At 41.9% G+C, this 20,012-nt stretch overlaps 1 protein-coding gene across 2 annotated transcripts in view; it reads right to left on the bottom strand.

Moving 5' to 3' along the window:
• Window positions 1-19,543, bottom strand: part of LOC115390566 (anoctamin-5-like) — a 33,042-nt gene extending 13,499 nt beyond the window's left edge. The window contains exons 1-6 of one of the 2 annotated variants that reach the window (XM_030094476.1): window positions 19,222-19,543; window positions 13,605-13,649; window positions 6,200-6,264; window positions 3,961-4,068; window positions 817-885; window positions 107-391 (exon numbers count right to left, since the gene is read on the bottom strand). In XM_030094476.1, the coding sequence (XP_029950336.1) occupies window positions 107-391; window positions 817-885; window positions 3,961-4,068; window positions 6,200-6,264; window positions 13,605-13,649; window positions 19,222-19,297 (648 nt within the window). In that variant the 5' untranslated portion in view covers window positions 19,298-19,543. The remainder of the gene's footprint in view (window positions 1-106; window positions 392-816; window positions 886-3,960; window positions 4,069-6,199; window positions 6,265-13,604; window positions 13,650-19,221) is intronic. The other variant, XM_030094484.1, reaches the window with a different exon arrangement.
• Window positions 19,544-20,012: the final 469 nt, after the last annotated feature.

Raw genomic sequence — 20,012 nt, 5'->3', positions numbered from 1 at the left:
TGCATCAGCATCGTTCAAACCTGCAGAGATGAAGCTTTCTACAAAAAACAGTCTTTAAATCAACTGGGTTTAAATATGTCCCCAAAAACTCCATAGAGAAACATACGATTCTGTTTCTGGTGGACGGGGGGAAGAAGGTGTCTTTGTCGTTGATGAGGAAGAAGTCCATCTTGTTCTTATCGAAGGGGTAGGTGAAGTAATCGGGCTGCGGGTGCATGACGTGATCCGGCAGGCGGAAAGGGTGCGACAGCCACTCCAACGGGACGTCCTGTCCGTGAGGGACGTCACTCTCCTTGAAGGGAACTTTAACCTTCAGCACGTCTGCGTAGGTGGCCAGGACGTCCCACGGAGCATGGATCTTCAGGAAATACGTCTTTTGGTCTTTAGAGTCCTGCAGGAAGTAAACAAGGATAAGAAAAGTTACATCAGTTTTGAGACTTAGTCACAAGTTTAGGATGTATCATTAGATCTGTGCATTTGTGACTCCACTTTCTATAATCTTCAGCAGATTTGCTCATTGTGTTGTTTTCTCTGAATGCTCCTGTTTTCTGTATGTTGCTGTGCGTTGCCTCCACCAGTTTCCACTTTCTTTGTATAGATTTGGCGAATCAGACGGTTCCCAGCTTTTAATGAGGGCGATCTGGAGCGACTTACAGGGGGAACAAAAAACCATGGGAGCTACTGCCTGAGAATACCTAATAGCAGGATCATATGGGTTTAACAATGATCCCTTTAAGTCACCTCTCTGTAGGGTTTGATGTGCCTCAGTAATCTGACCACCAGGTGGCGCAGTTGCTCTGCAGATGACTTTCTTACCGATTTGTCCTCAGTCTCCAGCTCCAGTCCTGCTTTCTCAAGGTTGGCCTCAAACTCCCTCCTCCTTTCCTGTGGAGAAACACACACAGCACAAGCATTTGAGCCACAGAGTCTGACTTCATTTGCTCTTTTACCTGCAGATGTCAGGAATTACACAACCCTCCTGTCTGAGTCGCTCAAATGTGGATGTGAGGATGTGCGAGTATGATGAGTGTGTGTGTGTGTGTGTGTGTGTGTGTGTGTGTGTGTGTGTGTGTTCTTGTATTTCTATCCTTGTTGGGGCCAAATGTCCCCACAAGGATAGCAAAACGTGGAACGACGTGCCTTGTGGGGACCTTTTTCCGGTCCTAAGTAGGAGAAACAGTGTTTTCTTGACCATGTTGTTGTTACTGAAAAAAGTAAAAGTGCAAAAACATTTCTTTAGGGTTAGGCTTTATTGTGGTGTGGGTTAGGGTTAGGGTAAGGGTCAGGGTTAGGGGCTAGACATGAATGGGAGTCAATGGACGGTCCCCACAAGGATAGAAATACAAGACTGTGTGTGTGTGTGTGTGTGTGTGTGTGTGTGTGTGTGTGTTGGGGGGGGGGGGGTCTGTGTGTGTCGGGGGCTGCCCTTGATAGGCGGAGGTGGAGAGTGGGCTTGCTCTTGCTCCGCCCCACCCCGCCCCTGGGGTCGGAGGGGCTCTCTCTCTCCTGGGCGTGCGGGCGGCGGAGTCGGGCATGTTGTTGTTATTCTGCTGATTCAGCAGGTTTTTGTGACAGTTGAAGAGTCGTCAGACTCATTGATCATTATGGTGGTTTTTGTTGTGGGCTGCCAAACTGTGTTTTTGCAAATTTTCCGTTCACTCCTTGAGTTGCTTTGTGTTAAAATGTTCGATTGGAGTGAAAATGAATGTGACTGGACGAATCTTGACTTCAAGCCTAACCAGATATAATATGTGGATATATGGTAACAGCATATGTTGCAATGTAACTCCAACTATCCTCCCCAGTGACCTGAGGTTTATTCTTTTATAATTGAATTTCCTTAATCTTATTATTTGTAATGAATAGAGTTCAGTGTTTTGTTTCTGTACTCTGCCTTAGCTGTAAACCCTGTTGACACGTAGCTGATTTCAACTTAAAGTTCAACATTGTTGGGTTTGTAACTCATATAAAAGGGTCAGGCCAGAGGTTTTTATCCAAAACATAACAATCGCCTACAATATGAAATGCTTCTCAGCATCTTAAGGTAGCCATACCAAAAGTTTAATCAATTCTAGTCATCATCTCAAGCACTTCTCCAAATCTAAAGCAGTGGTGACTGGTCATTAGAGGCAGGTGGAGCACAGCGCCACCAGGAGTAACCTGGAAAGGACTGCAGGCAAACTGTGATATAAACGCTTTAAGATGATCGGGAATATCTGTGCTGCTTCAATGATACCTGCAGTGTCACTTATAAACTGAGAGCTGATTGGCTGCCACCAGTGTAGGCGGGTCCTGATTAGTGATTGACAGACTGAGGGAGGCGTGACAACGCTGCTAAAGCGAACAGTCGGAATTCAAAATGAATGAAAGTCATTGAAAAGTTTATCCAAAAGAAGAACCGCCGTGCAACTTTCTTTTAAACTGAGTCCTCAGCTTTGTTGTGTAAAAGCATATTTTGTCAGTCTTTTTAGATGAACACACACACACACGCATACATACTCCACTCCAAAGTCTCTTTTACCAGTAGTTGCTCCCCCCGCCCCCTTTCAAAACCAACTGACTCCCTGGGACACAAGTCGCAGATTTTCTATGTATTACTGTCATAGAGATGTGATTCCTGTAAAAACATACATTGCTGGTCTTCTTGGTCATTTTATCTCATCATGTCATGCATGTTTGAACATCAACACACTTCTCCTGAAGGGTCATGAGTATGTCGTCACTTTGACACTATTCCCAGTCTGGGATCTATAAAGTACATCTGTCATCTTCAAACATTGCATAAAATCATTCCAATATGTCGAATGAAGCCTATAAATCAAAATGTATGAGACAGAATGAAGAACTTTACAGTAAAACAAAGTCGTGTCCACAGTGTGATGCTGGCCATTCCAGTTTATTCCCACAATCAAAACATGGGTTTGAGCCTCATCAGTGTATAAATTGACTGATGTTGTAAAAGTGTGTGGGATTATCTGTTTGTTTGTTTTTTTCTCATTGTTACTTGGATCATCTAATCCTGAGGTGGATGAAGTTGAGCAGAAGATGGCTGAGTGGACCGCTGGTCCAGGTGTCGACCACTTGATGGCAGCAGAAACCAGCAGCAAATACAATATTCCAAACAACCTATATCCAGATAAATAGGGTCAACTTTTAAATTTACACTGGGAAAGCAAGCAAATACTTTATTCTACTACAGGAAAAAAGATCTAATTAGTCATTTCAAACTGCTTCCTATATAACGAGGGCAGTATTTTTTTTTTTATCTTTCAAGCCTGCTAAAAACTCACTTGTGTGTGACCCTTGTATACATAAGTATACCATCAAAGCTCACTGTGCTGCGTATGCCAATTACCAGCTAGAAAACGCATTTTATTCAATGTTCTGAGTGACTGAGTCACTATAGAGTCAACTATTTGCAAACAGATTTTACAGCTGGAAGTTTGGATGGAAAGTGTGGCATGCATCTATTTTTAGAGCTGCCAAACAAGCGTCTTTCAAGAGAGCAGAAAATGGCTCAATTGTTTAAAATCACGCCTCCGCCCTCCTCCAGGCCTCCACACATGTGATCAGCAATCACATGATTTTTGCTTCATATATATATATATATATATATATATATATATATATATATATATATATATATATATATATATATATATATATATATATATATATATATATATATATACACACTGTGTATTTAGTCAGAAACTGGACATATTGAGCCATCATTGAGAGGTTTTTACTTTATTCTCACTGTCGCACTGGTGAAGACTTAACTCTTTGTCAGTGTGTTCATTTGAATAAAAATGAAATCACATGTCAGACGTCCAGAGAAAATACGCTGAATCTCACTTCCGCTTATGAACCGAGATGTGGACAGAAGTTGTGTAAGAATCTCAGTGGCCGCACTGTGATGTGCTGATCCGTCAGATTTCACGTGTCATCTTCTGTTACCTGTTTCTTTTCGCCATCTTTATCGTCCACGTAGGACAACACAAAGTCTATTCTGCGAACGCCGTCCCTGAAGAACACAGTGTCTCTGTTCGTGTGCAGCTTGTCGGTCTGCAAGAGAAACAGTAGCAAAGTTTTAGAGAGAAGCAGAGAAGAAATACACCAAGTGATTTGCTCCAAATACTGGCGTTTATTCTTTCTGTCATAGGTTTTTCCTCTTCACGGCCACATATGCTCACTCACGTCACATTGTCTCATTCTTCCTCTTCTTTGTTTAAACTTTATTGGAAGGTTAAATGCAACAAAATTACTCAAATTGTAACTGGAGCCACATAAATGAAATTGCATTAAATTAAACTTCAGTTTCAAGGTGCATCAACTTGACATCCACTTGTCAGAACATTATTTAAAAACGTTTCAGAACATTGCTTTATTTGTTGGTAGAAGCAGTTCAGACTACAATGATGGCAGCCACAAAAACAAGACCGTACAATCACAGCCTGTCATTACATAAAAATAGCTGAAGCTGGAGGAGAAACGGGCTCCATGCAGTGTCTGTCTCTACTCCTCAACCTTTAACTGTTTAACGCTTCAGGTTTCTACTGTTACTGCTGACATCTCTGCTGTTCAAGAGATAAACTCCTGGAAAACAAGTCTGTGTTGTGCTGTGATTCTTGTCTTTGACTTGGGTTGATGTAACTTATATACATCTATAATGACATTGATACGTATACAGACAACTAAGACAGAGATATAGAACTCTTTATATGAAAACCCCGGTATGTTTATCGTTTGCTTGCTTCAAATAAATCATCAACTGAACTGCAGGCACACCGACTGGGAATTCTGTACTTGTATCACTCCTGCTTCGCCTGGGTAATCATGGCAACAACTGGATATTGAAAAATAATCTTTACTTATGTTACGATTACAATTGAATACTGGGTATAAACTACACGGAAAAAGCAATTAAATGTATGTTTGCTTGATTATTTCTTTGTTGTAACATCTTGGCAGCATATCTTATACCATTACATTTCTTTCTGAAATGATTTTACATTTTTAAGGAACAAGCATTTGTAGGATATGTCTTTCTTTATCAGACTTCAATCAATCACCACCAAAAATTAGCTGTTTGGCATTACCAGAGATTTTTATTTCACGGTTATAACTCACTAAGTGCTGGAGTTCATCCCACAAATGCATGTTCCTCACGGAACTGTGGCACAATTTAAAAGCGAAACAATCAGGTTTTCCAGATGTTTTTTTGTGACCGGGAAGACCATGAACGTCGATGTCTGTGCCACACTTCCTGTAAGCTGTACAAAAACAAACCCTGCTATTAAAAAAAAAAAGCTTCACCACAACTCCAACAGACCAGTATGTGGAGCAGTTTGCTGAACTCCACCCAACATGTTTATCGGGCACTCACATCTGCCAACGGACGGCCTGCAGCGGGGCGTTTTCGCCTCTCATCAGGTGGCTATTTATTCATTTTATGGCTAAATGAGGAATTCAGAAATGGCATTGTTTGAAAAGATGGGCTCTGATAAGACTGCACTGTAACCTACAATCCAACATCACAGAAACCAAATAAGATTTATAGAATCAATTAATGGATGAATGGCTTCATAATTCCATTGAAAGCCAAACAGACAACAGACTCCTGTCTCTACAACAACACTTTATTTCTGTCTCTACTGGGAAATGGCTCAGAAATCAAAGCAGCGATAAAAGGATCAAACCAACATACTGTATATACATACAGCTACAAGGACGCTATTAAACATCTCAAAAACAGTAAAGCCAGGAAGAATCTTAGATTGGTCATTTATCTGGCACGGCTTCAGGTGGCAATTATTTTATATTAAGTTCAATTATGTGGAGTACATCTCTGTGGAGATCAGGTCTGCTCAGGCTCTTGTGGAGGTAATTACATTGAAAGTGAAGTAATGATCCGCTGTCCTCGGCGAGCACCACAATCAGAACGGATTGAAATTTTTATTGTCACATGAATTTTCCAGCCAGGAGCGAGGCAGTGAGACACTGCAGCCAAATGACAAATCACCAATTTATTAGTCATGGTGGGAGGTTTCCAATGAGCTGTCCTACCATAAAACAATAAAAAGGCTGTGATACTGCTGTCTTCTAATATTCAAAAAGCTTCCTCCTCAAATGTCACAGATTTTCCTGAAAAAATGTTTGTATCCATGCTGAAAAGTCAGTATGTGTCAGAACTTACCTCTGAGTTTCCGGGCAGTGGAACCCTTTCTGATGATAAATTGACACCATTTCCACTGCTGTCATCTGCAAAGGAAAGACATCTTTTAAAAAAATGATCAACTGTGAGCAGACACTTTGTGTAGATTAATTTATTGCAAATTTAGATACTAATTCTTTGCAATGGATGAACAGTTTAATCTACTGTAGCTGAAATGCTAAATAATACAAGAAAACAGTGTTTCAGTCACTGAAATGCTCAGAAAACAAAAGAACTATTCATCTTATAGTGCACCCTTCAGTTCACCCTCGCTCTGTAACAACTCATCTGACCTCTTTGAAAGCTTACTTTTCCTCAGACTGAATCATGTAATTAGATTACTATATAAATAAATAGAGATCAGTATAAAAGCACTGCCTCCATACTAATCAAATCTCTTGGAGAATGACATGCCTTGGAAAAAGATGGTGTTTATATTCAGTCAGTTTATATTGTCCATTGAATTAATATTGTATAATTTCACAAAGTTACGCATTTGTTTTTTGATTGATCAGATGGTGCAAACTCCAGCTCTCTTATGTGAATGCACACTGATCAAGATAGGAAAACTCTGGGTTTAATCATCGAGTTGATATCCAGGTTTGGAGGACCGCTTATCAAGGATTGTGCAGGTCTGGCTTTGGAACTGTTGGGTTTTCTCTGTAACAGTGTTAGAAATGACTATGTTGTAACTGGTGCTATATAAAGCAAGCTGTACTGAAATGAACTGAAATGGTCAATCCAGATAACGGGAGATATCCTGAGGATGTTAAGCCCACTTGGTATAGTTCCTAGTAAAGGCCTCTGATGTTACCATATGTAAACTTAGTTTTTGTGTTTTTTATGGCTTCACGCATCTTCATATTTTTTTTTAATGGAAATAAACATGCATCTTGTGTGTCTGGTCAAGTGAAGAAAGTGATCAAGTTTAAAAAAAAGAACCGTCTGAACGGAATCGTGTGAACTATGCATATAGGCAGAGGGATATTTACATATGTGAAGATTTCAGGCAGCTACACTTCACATTTATTAGTGTTGGTCTTTAATTTTAACAAGGTTAAATACAGTGGATGGTTGGATAAATAGTCCATTTGTTTATCTGGGTGCTTTTCAAACCTGATGGAATCATACATGACTCCAAAAATAAGTTCAGTCTCTTTGTTTTACTTCACTAAAACTTTAACTGGTGTCTGCATTTAAGTGAAAAACGTGCACACTGTCACCAACTGTAACCAGGAAGTAGAATTTATGAAAGAAACATTCATTTGACTTAAAAAAAAAAAAAAAAAAAAAAACCTCAACTCTGCCTGTTTACAGACACTCAAACCCAAACAGGAAAGCAATTCTTCACAAATAACGTCTTCATTCCCACAGACACGCGGTCGTTTACTTAAGATGAGCAGTTTCTATGTCCATGTGGGACATGGATGAGAAGCCAGTCCGTCCCTTTAAGAGTCATCAGCCAGCCAATAATCAGCAGGCATCTCAGACTGCCCGGAGTTAACAAGAGCCCAATAAAATTCCTCTGCTCTGCTGCAGATGAAGACTTTTGCCATATAAGACAGAGCTGAATAGAGGGAGATGAGAATCACACACACACACACACACACACACACACACACACACACACAATGACACACAGCATTCCTGCAGCCCTTCTCTCTGCCCCAGCGTGGCAGATTACAGGCGAGGGAATGTGCTCGTGCAGCACCCTGCTCTGCTCCCCCTTTTATTCCTGGATGGTGGGAACGCTCCACTTCCTGTGGGGGAGGCTGCGTGGAGACGCTGGCGAGGGGGAGGAGCTGGAGGCTGAGGACTCCGCTGCTGCACAGGTCCACCCCTCCTCCTCCAATGAAAGAGACGCACGCAGCATGTAAAGGACACGGAGCCTCGCACTCGGTGAGCTTCGGCCCAGGAGGCCACCTTTGATTAGACGTGATGATCTGACCGACGGCAGCAGGAGCCAATCAGAGGAGCACTGTGGCGTACGCATGCTAATGAGCGACCTCCAGGCTCAGTGGAAAGGAGTGAAAATACTCCATATCACTCAAACTGGAGGAATAACAAAGATACTCAAAGGACAAAGAAGAGGGATGTTTCCATGGACCTCGTGGGAAGCAGCACTGACTTTTCTTTCTTTTAACAAGCTCTTCTCTTTTCCTTTTTTTCCCCCTCTTTCCTTTTTCGTCTCTGTTTTTTGGTCTTAGTCCAACTGTGCTCACCCAGCTATCAGAGCCAGGCTTGTGCAAACAGAAGCAAAGGGCCAGCAGTGCGCTGCTTCCACTTCCACAGAGAGAGAAAAAAAATAAACTGGAGTAAAACAGAGAAGCCGTCCCTCTGTGAAGAGGAGCAGCCACAGTAGATCATGACACAGACACACCAGCGACTGGCTCGGATAGGAACTCTATAAATAACTGCAATACACTATATCAAAATAGGAAACATTCATTCACTCCACACTCTTCTTTTCCACATCTACTTTTACACTGCTTCTTACAGTAACGGACTTCACTTACGCTATATTGCACATTTTAGAGCTTCAGCAGTGTTGCCACATGTCGAGCAGAAAGCCAGGTTCACAAACAAATATGAAAACACTGCACGACATTAAATCAGAGCGACATGTTAAATCAGAGCGGTGGTTTTCAAACTAATTGTGCTTTTTGAACAGTAATCACAAAAACAAGAAATGAGGAGTGTAAAACTAGTAGTAATTTCATTAAAACACAAGTGTAGCAAGCAACATAACTGATAATATGAAAATATTGGCAATTTGGCTAAATGTAATTACTGCTACTGATATTTTCATAATGCATAACTGCATTTTGGGGATTTGCATGTTTGTGCAGTCTGTTTATCAAAAGTGGATATCGCAGTTGTTGTCACTCTGCAGTACTATTAAAACTCTTTTGCTATTTTATTACATTATTGACAAGTTATTTTATTATCTTTATTACATTCAAATGGAAAAAAAAACAGTCTCTTACAGGGGCGGGTTCCAGATTGACCGCCGAGGAGCAGGACCAGTGGCTAACCGATTGTCCAGTATTGTCCTTGCCTGTTACCCAGGAAATAAGGAAGGGAGGACCCAACCGAGTCCAGACCCCTCGGTCGCCATCTAGGAATCAACAAACTCAGATTGAGCCTCCTAAAGGGGTAAAATAATCTCAGCTATTCAAGATTAAATTATCGCTCTAAGAAATGGGTGCAAGTTAACGTGAAAGTGGTTTACTGGGTGTGACAAGGTGAGCCAATGTCATTTCACTGAAGAATTTGTAAGTCGAAATCCCTTAAATTTCTGAAGTTACGGGTTCGAGTCCCTCGAGAGTCCAGCAAACGGCCATGCATTACTGGAACTTTATCCACACTTTGCCGTATACATTTGATGGGATGAGATTTAATATTAAAACAGGGGCTGTGCTCACACCCACCGCAGAAGGCATCAAGGTGACTGAAGTGTGAAATTCTAGCATGATGTTTCTCCGCTGTATGTGTATCGCTGGTAGATTGAGTGCTGACACTGCTGGATCTTATTAAACCTTTAGTACCAAAACGAGGAGACGTTATGACTGCAGACAAACTCCACTGCACATCAGATGTGCACACAGGACCTGATAATGGCTGTGAAACACCATTCCTCAGTCAGTACGTCTGTCTACTGTTCAGATGCCTTCGTTTGATGTTTCAGAATCCTACCCACACATTCCCAGTGCCAAACCCCGCGATGGGCAATGGAAGGATGTGGGACCATTTGTACGATGCCATCTGATTGGTAACCAACTACTGATCCCACACTCCATTATTCTCCATCTTTCACTGCAAGTCTTAAGACCTCCAAAGCTGAAGAACATATTCTGTGAACTATACTGACATGTGACATGCCACTGCACGTTTCAGGCTCAAATCACCACACGTGGCATCTGTGTTTAAAAGATGCAAGAGAAAATGAATCAGCAAATGAATTTCCAGAGAGAACAAAGGTGCTCCGCCACATTGTCTGACATGTCAGTATGAAAATAAGCTGTGTTTTTTCTTTTCTCTGGAGTGTTCGTTTTGTTATAAATTCCTGCAGTGGCGCTCGCCGCTCTGCTCCTCCGGCCTTGGGAGGTGGAGCAGCTCCACAGCAGCACACAGGAAGCACAGACACCTCTGCACATGCTCTGTGATCTGTTATTGACACATGACATGCTACAGTGCGTGTCAAATCACCACACACAGCTTCTGTTTAACAGAACAGACAAAACATGGAGTTCAAATTCTTGGTATCATAACATGCAAGAGCTGATCAATTTGCAGAGAGTTTTTTTAAAACCTCTCCAGAGCAGTTCTTTCAATAGTTCCTCCTCATTGGACTGCTGAGGAGTGAAGGACAGCCGAACAGCTGTAGCTCCCTCCCTACCCACAATGCAGCTTGTTTCTTTTTGTTTTCCTTCCAGTCTAATCAAGTCTCTTGATTAATTAGGACTTCATAGTCAAAGCCACAACAACTGATGGCTGATGGCTTTTCCTGGAAAACACAGAGCGGAGGCATCAATGCTTCACCACTGAGACACTTACTGGAACACAACAACTTCCTGTGCTTTTTACATTTGGTTCAAAGCAGGAAATTATAAGCTAGAGAAATGCAGATATTATCATATTCTTGAAATAATAATCATGATCTTCTTTGAACCTGTATCGTGGTTGTATCCTTTCAACAACAACCAGCAAAGCTGCAGCTCACAAAAATATTTGTTCTGATTCACATAATGCATCTGCTGAGGGCTGTTTGGACTGGAATGAAAGTGTAAACATGTGCTTTCTCCGAAAACAGTTATCACACGTCTTCAGTGAATAATTTACTTATTTTATCTGTTTACTAAAGCTTTGTAATTAAGAGGCTACTTCATGATATTCTGAGCTAAACCAGCCTTATCAACAGTTCTCTGTTTTCCACCACTTCAGGCTCTCAAAACTTTCTATATTGCTCCGGGCAGTTTGGCTTTTTCTTGTACAGTACGTCAATATGCAAGAGAAGTTTGTACAGTATTATGCAAAGAACTTTTTTTTTTTTTTTTATAACCTGCTGGGCCAGAGGGAAGCATCGGCTGGAGGCGGGGTTATCAAGACTGTTTTGAAGCACTACCATTTTAAAAACTACAGCGGAGCAACTTCATTCATATTTTTAATTTGCCTTAGATACAAAATTCAAGCCACAGTGGACTGAGGCTGAGAGCCAGAGCTTCCTGACACTGTGGTCTGCAACTGACGTCCAAAAAATGGTGAACAGTCACGGAACCAACCAAGCAGTGGCACCAGCACCAGAAGCGACCCAGCACCTGGCTCTTCTTGTTGGAAAATGGGAATATCTCCCTGTGTGTGGCAGTTGTCCCGTGCTTCTGTGCTTCTGTCTCAGTGTTCCTTATGACAACGCCAGTTTAAATTCTGGGACTTTGGTTGTTGGACTTTTGGATTTTTGGTTTCACCTTTTTTTTGGAAATAAAAAAAAGTTTTTAAGTCTTGGTCAACAACGGTCATGTTGTATCCACATTTTGAGTCCACCTCTTTCAACAATCAGCGCTTTCAGACAGTGCTTCACAACATAGGCTTGATCGATAAAGGACGATGTAACTCTGACCTTTGACAAAAGCCTGCTATTGAAACTGCATTAAAAAAAGAGAAGGTTTGCACAAGGAAAAATAAAAAAACTGATCCATAACTTTTCTTTATTCTCTGGCAACAATTTATGGATTGGACAGTCCTCTAGAAACACTTTCCTCTGTTATCTGCTGGTGGGTGACACCAGGTTGTCAGGTGAACAAACAATAATTCATATTTTCATTTGGAAAAAGCAATCATTGCATTTTTCATCCTGCTCTCCCTTAAAGGTTGGCCCTTGAAAGATACTACAGGTTATTGAGGGATTCTCTTTAAGTTTTAAATTTCCCACAGGTTCCATCCACAAACAACTGTATGTCCTATAATCTGTTTTAACCTCTGTTTGGATGAGTACTGAAGGCCAATGAGAAGTGATCACTCAAAGTAATTTTAAAAAGTAGAAGACTCGAGGACATCTACTGTATAGTCAATCCAAGGAGGTCACTTATACCAATGAATCAGTTCCCAGAAAAAGTTTGCCGATCGTACAGCGGAGAAGAAACTGGAGAAACTCCAAAGGCTCTGCAATCTCTTCGTGATTGTGAATCATGTCAAATCCTCTCAGTCAAAGTAGCACTGTAGTTTCCATTCTTTATTACAGCCTCCAGATCGGGATTGTGCCTCTAACCCCTGTGAAACATGTGATCTCCTGCTGAGACACACTTTCAGATGCTCTCCAGAATGTGTAACTGTCAGGACGACTCAGTGAAGCCCACACTGAGTCACCAAACCCAGTATTATGAAAGAAAGCAGCCTGAATCACCATCCAGGGCTCACTGTGTCTCTGACAGGAGGATGTGAAAGAGTGTGTCAGCCGGCCAGTTACCACACACACACGAGCATGACGGATAACGTGTGTTCTTCATGACTGAGAACTTCATATTTTGAAGTTTCCTGTAGATGTGCGTACAGGAACAGTGAAGTGGAGAAACTGTGGGAAAATCTCTCAGATAACCGAACAATAGGCGAGAGGTTGTATTTTCATCACATATCAAAGACAAATACTAAACTTGACATATTGAACAATGTACAGAACAATCATTTTAGATTAACAGCACGACTAACAGAATTTAAACATGGCTAATGTTTAAATTCTGAACCACAATACATTAATAAGAAAACAAAATCTACAATCACAATATAATCCGTGTATCTTAAAGATGAATTCCAATTATCTAACTTTTTTGGAATGTATTTCCACAAGAAAAACTATGAATGTTTCACTTTAACTCACTGTGGATTGTGAGTTTACTGCAGTACTTTACAATTCTGCAAATCTGCTCAGAGATTTGAAACAATACACAAAGTGATTTTACATAAGAAGTCCTGTACGCTGAATTCTCCGTTGCTCAACAAATGCACGTGTGTTCATAGCACAAATGGTCAAATCGCTTAGCCTTAATTAAAAAAGATGTGCACATGCCTCGTTGCAGCATGCGTACGAGCGCACACGTCGATGCATATTTCACACTTCAGCCATAAATACAGGAAGGACACTGACAGCAGCGACCAGGAGGCAGAAAGTGAAGCGGACACAACCAGAAGCTGGGATGGAGGCTGATGGAGCACAGACACACATCTGGATGTGATTAGCAGGCTCGCCAGAGCAAAAGTTAACACAACGGAGCAAAAAGCAGAAAGGTGGCCCGCCGCTCGGGCGAGGGTCAGCGTGATGAGAAGGCTGAACGGAGAACAGGTACGAGAGGAAAGGACAGACAGGCGTCACATAAAGCCTCCAATCTGCCCATACCTGACCGCAGGTTTATCCTGTATGCCGTCAACACAGCAGGTCCATCTTTAAAGGACAGACAGCAGGAAAAAGTTAGATGTAAACAAACAGTTGAGTTAAGTAGTGAAGCACTCCAAACTACAGGACAGGGCCAGGGTCTCACCTGAAGTCACCAATACAGAGAAAATAATCAAACTAAAAGCCCAGCAGAGCGATCAAACTTCCGCTGCAGAGCATCTGTTAAAGTACCATCGATAGCCTGAGCAGAACACAAAGTGCTGTGTACCTCGTAGCACCCAAAATTGTTCTTTACTTCAACTCAAGCATGCTGTGTGGGTTTCTGATGTTAGTAAAAAGCACCAACAATAGCTCTTGAGCAGCTCGTCCACAATTCTGATTCACGCTGAGTCTGATCAGCTCACTCTGTGTACGTCTATTTTCTACCTGGTTGAACACTCTTCATAGAGCTGTTTGACCTCACAACACGTAAAATTAACAAGAACCTTTTACTTTCCAAGTTGTGTGATACCAACACTGGGGATGAGCGTGCTGTTTCAGACGGAGAGAGGGGCGGGGTCGGTTGACAAGCTTTTTTCCCACCATACACTATTTCTTATTATTTCTTGTCAGTTTTTTCATAAGACAGCTTAAAATCACGTCTAAACCTTTTTTCTCTCCAATTTAAAGCCAGATTGAGTATAATGGAAATGCAATTTGCACAGAATAAAAGAATAAATAAGTGTAGCTGGTGCAACAATTACAGGAATATAGCAGCCTGCCTACATGACTTCCACTTTTAAACTAATAGCCTCTGACAGGCTAGTAAATCCAACAATCACTAACATTTGAATTTACTCGCTGTCAATTAGAGTTGAGAGAGAAAAGTAGATGTTATTCCCCAGAAATAAAAAGTATTCAGGATGCATCGAGTAGATCCCTCCTGGAAAATCACACCTTGCATATATGTCACAGATTTGCTCCACAACGTCTCCCTGGGGAAGAGCGTTTTAAATATGGACATGAAAAGAAAGATCAGGCTGGCCTGCACGTAAACATACTGTGTATTAATATTAATGTGACAAACGAATACATGAGGCCATCCACCAACCCATAACAGGGAAAACTAAAAGGCTGCCTCAGTGAGTGCATTAGGCTAGAAATGGTGTCAATATAAGCTGAAATTTAAAACTTCAGCTCAGTCCTGATAGTGCAACAGGAGCAGTGTGCACCATGTGGCAGTGAAACCACATCCTGCGCTCAGACTTACCCCCTCCGAGTCTCCTACGAGATGGCAGCCTCTCTATCTGTCACCCCACATTTCCTGTCAACTCAGTTTAGTACGGGCAAAAAGAAAAATAGAAAGCATCCTTCATGCTCACATCAGACTTGTATTGGCAACAGGAATTCAAAATTCTTCTCTTATCGTCATGATATTGTCTTCCTAAAAAGGAGATTTCCTGACAAACTGAACCATATTTCAACGCCACAAACAGCAGGAGTCACATGCAGGTTCAGGAGAGGATAAAATGTAATCTTTAAAAGTCGCAACATTACAAAACAGGAGAGTCTGCTGATAAGATACTTAGGAACAAAGTCATTGGCTCTCACAGGAGGCTGGTTTTTTTTGTAAGTATGCTCTGAAACCTTTGGATGCTTTGCTTGGTTTGCTTGGAGGATTAAAGTGTTTCTCCAGCCCTCCATGCTCGATAAACCAACTGATACTGTACATGTGTACTCCTGCAGGCACTGCTGCTCTATAAAAACCTCACATAAATAAATCATAATTCAATAGCCATCGAGAGCGGCTGCAGCCCTCCATCTACGCGTATCACTGTGATTTCGTTAAAAGCAGGCAGGCCACGGCGGACAGGAGACAGGCGGCAGGTCCAACGTAAACCTCAGACAGAATATTCACGCTACTCTGAAAACTGAAGTTGTTGTGGGAACACGCGAGCTTGACTTTGGCTGCCTTCTTGTTTGTTGTGAGGATTTACTGGCTGCTCTCCAATGCAGTATCGTGCCCCCATCAGAAAGGGTAATACAATTACAACACCTGTTTCCATAGCAACACTTTGGCTCTGTTTCACCTCAGACTGAAGGATGACTTCACCCGCACTGATATAGACCACGGCGTGAGATTTCCTTAAGAGGAGTCGAAACCCTAAAACAATCAGTCATCACTATCAAGGACGCTTAATATAGAAATCAGTTTACATATTTTGGCCAATTTGTACTTTAAAGCTGCCAGGAAGAAACCAGCAGAAAACCTTGTGAGCTTAATGACAAACCATGTAAAAGCTGCAGTCAGGTGGTTTGGATTTAGAAAACCTGCCGCCTCTCAGTGCATCTCCTCTCCATTACTGATCCCTGTCTGTAAATCTGTTTGAGCAGCTGTAACACGTACAAAACACACCGGGGTGAGGAGTGACCCCTTTCTTCTGCCGTCTGTGTTTCCACTCTCACATGAGACTGAAGGCCTGCCCTGATAAGAGCCTGAACAAAGCTCCGGCAGACTGAGGCAGGTTATTAGTCCGCTAAAAACACCCGCCTTTATTAACTGACCTCACTAATTAACACATTAAAGGACACTGAGGAACAAATGGAAAGTGTCTGATTGAGATTATACGAGGGTCTTTGATAGAATAAAGGGTCTTGTCTTTCATTGCTTCTACTACGCTTTAACTGAGCCAGTGTTATCAGAGCTACTAGCCTGGGTCACTTCAATACCTCAGTTCATTCAAGTGTGAGAGATAAATACATCTGAGGCTTTGAGGGAAAGTTGTATCATGAGATCAGGTGAGGTAGGTGTGTTTTCACTGTCATCTACTGAAAATGTCATTTTTCGAGGAAAGAGGAATTGCTAATGCTTTAGTTTTCTTTTAAAGGGGTACAGCGCAGTTTTGAAAATTTAATATGTAAATTATTCACACCCACACACGTTTTCACCTTAGCCTGATGGGCAGCAAGAGCTATTTTTGCAAGATCGCAGTCGCTCCTATTTTCCTGTGCAGGGCACTGAAGGCACAGCAATATGAGTGATTCGGGTACGAATCGCTCTGAGCCTGACGTAATGCACGCTCCCGCTGGCCTGGTAATCCTTAAGTTTCGATCTGTCCGCCATTACTCTGCCAGACGCTTAGCAGCAAAAACTGAGCAGTACTGAGGATGGAGCTTCCAGAAAGTAAGAAAAGACCGGCTTCTAGCACTGCCACAACTCCAGCACAGACTCCACCAGGCAAAAGAAACTTACATTTTACTCAAGCACTGCTAAAAGAGCGAGGAAGGACTTCCCCTCTTCTGTGCACGTACATGGGCACAAGCCACAGACACGAGCTTTTCACTAAGCTACAGTTACGCCTAAGGCCTGCAGGGGTCGGTGTTTCGCATAAAACGAGCAAACTGCGCTGTGCTCCTTTAATGATTTTAAAAACAATCATTTTAGTGACTTCCTGCGATCTGGACCACTCATGGATGGAATTTGAAACATAAAGTCCACTTTCCTTGTCTGTGGGTTGAGCCTGAGCAGACCGATTTTGCATGTAGATTACAGGAATAATATCCCTGAGTAAAACTCTCAATCTGGCTCTTTTAAGTAAACATTACTGTCAGTCTGAACTCATTCAAGCCCATTCAAATATCTGGCATTATAGTAAAGCAGTAAACAAAGTGGTAAAAACTACATGAAAAAAAAAAAAGTAAAAACTTTCAAACTGAACAGATAATCTGATTTAACTGAGAATATTCTGATTCAGTGACAGGCCCAATAATATAATGTATGTTATTATTGGAGACTATTTTGGAAATATATTACACTACAGCAGAAATTGTTGCAACCGACACTGAACCATATCTTCATCTACATCCATACCGAGCTCTGTCCCCGAGCAGGAATGTCACAGGAATGACAACGAGATTCTTTGTGAGAAATATTGGCATATTTCCTGAAGGCTTCAATGACGTAATGATAAGTCTGTCATAAATTCAAAACAGAGATTTAAAACACAATGAAGTAGTTTGGAAAGCTTTAAATATCCTTTCAGCTTCTGGATATCCAGCTTTATTTTACCTTGGATCTGAGCTGCCTCAATGTGCAGAAGGACTCTCATCACACGATAACCTGTTTTTTTTTTCTTTTTCCAAGACATCCACAACATCTTATGCTTTGACGAGCAGAGGTCAAATGACACCTTCCAGATACAGGCCATGCACTTAGAAATCTAAATCCATTAGCTAAACACACATGAAAGATGCCTTGAGATACACTGCTTGCAGCTATTGAATCTCCACAGCAGCCTGTGCCTGTGCTACGTTTTTATGTTTTGTGGATAGAGCCTCAACATGCAGAGGCAAACAGGACAAAGTCAACATCTTGAGGTAGAAGTGGTTTAGTTTCAGAGATATATGCAATATGGATCAAGCAAGTGTAAACACAGCTATTTGGATATCAGGCCAGAGCACTGACTCATTTCTTCTAAACTGGTCAGAATCATTGTTTCATTTAAGTGCATCAAGCTGCAACATCAAAATTTACGTGAAAAGCCAGATTTTATATTCATAAATGGTTAATTGGATCTTCTAAAAGCAATCAACAGTGACCACTGAAAGCAGAGTTTACCATCTGCCAATCCCTTGTTTTCTTTTGATTAAACTGCAAGATTTATGAAACTGTATACCGTATCACATTCAGTTTGAATATTTAATCTCAATCTCAACACTTTCCTGTTGAGCAGCTATGCTCGGGTGGCATTCTTCATGCAACAATGTCCCCTCAGAAACTGGAAACACAAAGCATAAACTCCCAGCATTACGTCACGTAGACCTCCACAGAAAATGAAACTGTCAAACTTGCCAGCTCTCTTGTTTTTATTTTTTCAGAAGACTGTATATAGTAAAAATAGTTACCGGCATCATCCAATCACGTTGACACACTACTATCTGAAAGTAAATCTACTTTTATTTGTGCAGACTGTAAACAGAGAGATGGCATCAGTCCATCACAGGGGCAGACACAGAGACACTGACAGGCACACACACCCACATTAAGGTCATCAGCTCACCTCAGATTCAGATTTTGTGACTGTGTGTTGGGGGGGGGGGGAAATGCAATGGAGAAAAATGCAAACTTTTCATCTTCAGGGTCTGCTGGGGAAATTCTCACATTGAGGTTAGATTTCTAACCACTGCACCTTTGTGGAGTCCTCATATGAGGACGCAATCTTTATCTGAACAGTTTGGGATGAACCTGACACTGAGGTCACTGAGGTCACAGTCGCTTCCAAGACAGTCAAGAGGTAAGGATGCTGAACATCCAGCATTGTTTACATATGTATGCCTCTTCCCTTCTCATGGGATTACTCATGACTTACTGCTGCACACATCCCTGACAGACAACAACACAAAAAAACATCACCAGCAAACAAGCACAAATTTAGACTATGAGTAACAAATACACTTTAGATATTCGAATGGACTTCGTTGTTTTAATCTGTTTGGGAGACAGTCGAGTTTAATTGTATCATTACATCATTGGGTTGGGAGATTACCGTGACCCGAGCTACTTTACCCGAGCAGCGACCACACGCAGCCGTAAATAACCGTCTGCGGCAGACATAAGCAGGATGACTACTTCACCAATTACCTGTGATCTGTGAGTCGGTGGCGTTCTGCAGCTCGATCAAAGTTTCATCCTTGGTCTTGCCGGTGATTCGCCTCATAGCGGTGTGATTGTCAAGGCTTCAGCTCCTCATGGAAGAAGTGGGCGCTCGAGGGCAGCGAGGATGCGGCGAGCGCTCCTGTCGGCTCGATCAAGAGTCCAGCGTGGGACTGATCCCCGATCACGCGCAAAGAAGAAGAAAAAAAATCACACAGTCCGGCCCGGATCGATGCGGGATAGATGGATCATATTGACTATCGAGGCGCTCGTGACAGAGACTGTACCCTGCTGGGCTCCGCGCCGCTACCCGGGGAAAGCAGGCACGGATAAAGGGGAGTGGCACCCGGTTTTCAGTCGGCAGAATAGTGTCTTACTGCGTCTGTGGACGAAAAGATAAAGAGAAAACACTTGAAATAGACGTGAATGCACCTGGTTCGAGGGTTTTTGTCTGATGTTGACACTTGTATTGAGTGTGAGGATGTTACCTGAAATAAGGAGACAAATGAAGTGCTGAAAGCAAGAAGTCAACACAATGAGGACATCTTGTGGGCGTTTATTTGACTCACCTATCCAACGCTTCAATATTGTGGGGAAAAAAAGAAAAAAGGTTTATTTTAGGGAAAAACGTTTCTAACTTATAACATGCTTTTAAAGTGAGTTTGTACAGTTATGGGTTCCAGTCTGGGCCTCTCTGAGAGTATTCACCACTAACATGAGCTGTTTGGACTGAGTTTGCATGTTCACCTCGTGTCGGTTTCAGGTGGGTGGTACTCCAG

Source organism: Salarias fasciatus, chromosome 1 (genome assembly GCF_902148845.1).
Source record: "Salarias fasciatus chromosome 1, fSalaFa1.1, whole genome shotgun sequence".
Taxonomy (NCBI): domain Eukaryota; kingdom Metazoa; phylum Chordata; class Actinopteri; order Blenniiformes; family Blenniidae; genus Salarias; species Salarias fasciatus.
Note: the sequence above shows the minus strand (reverse complement) of the source record. Positions and strands in the feature narration are given on the sequence as shown.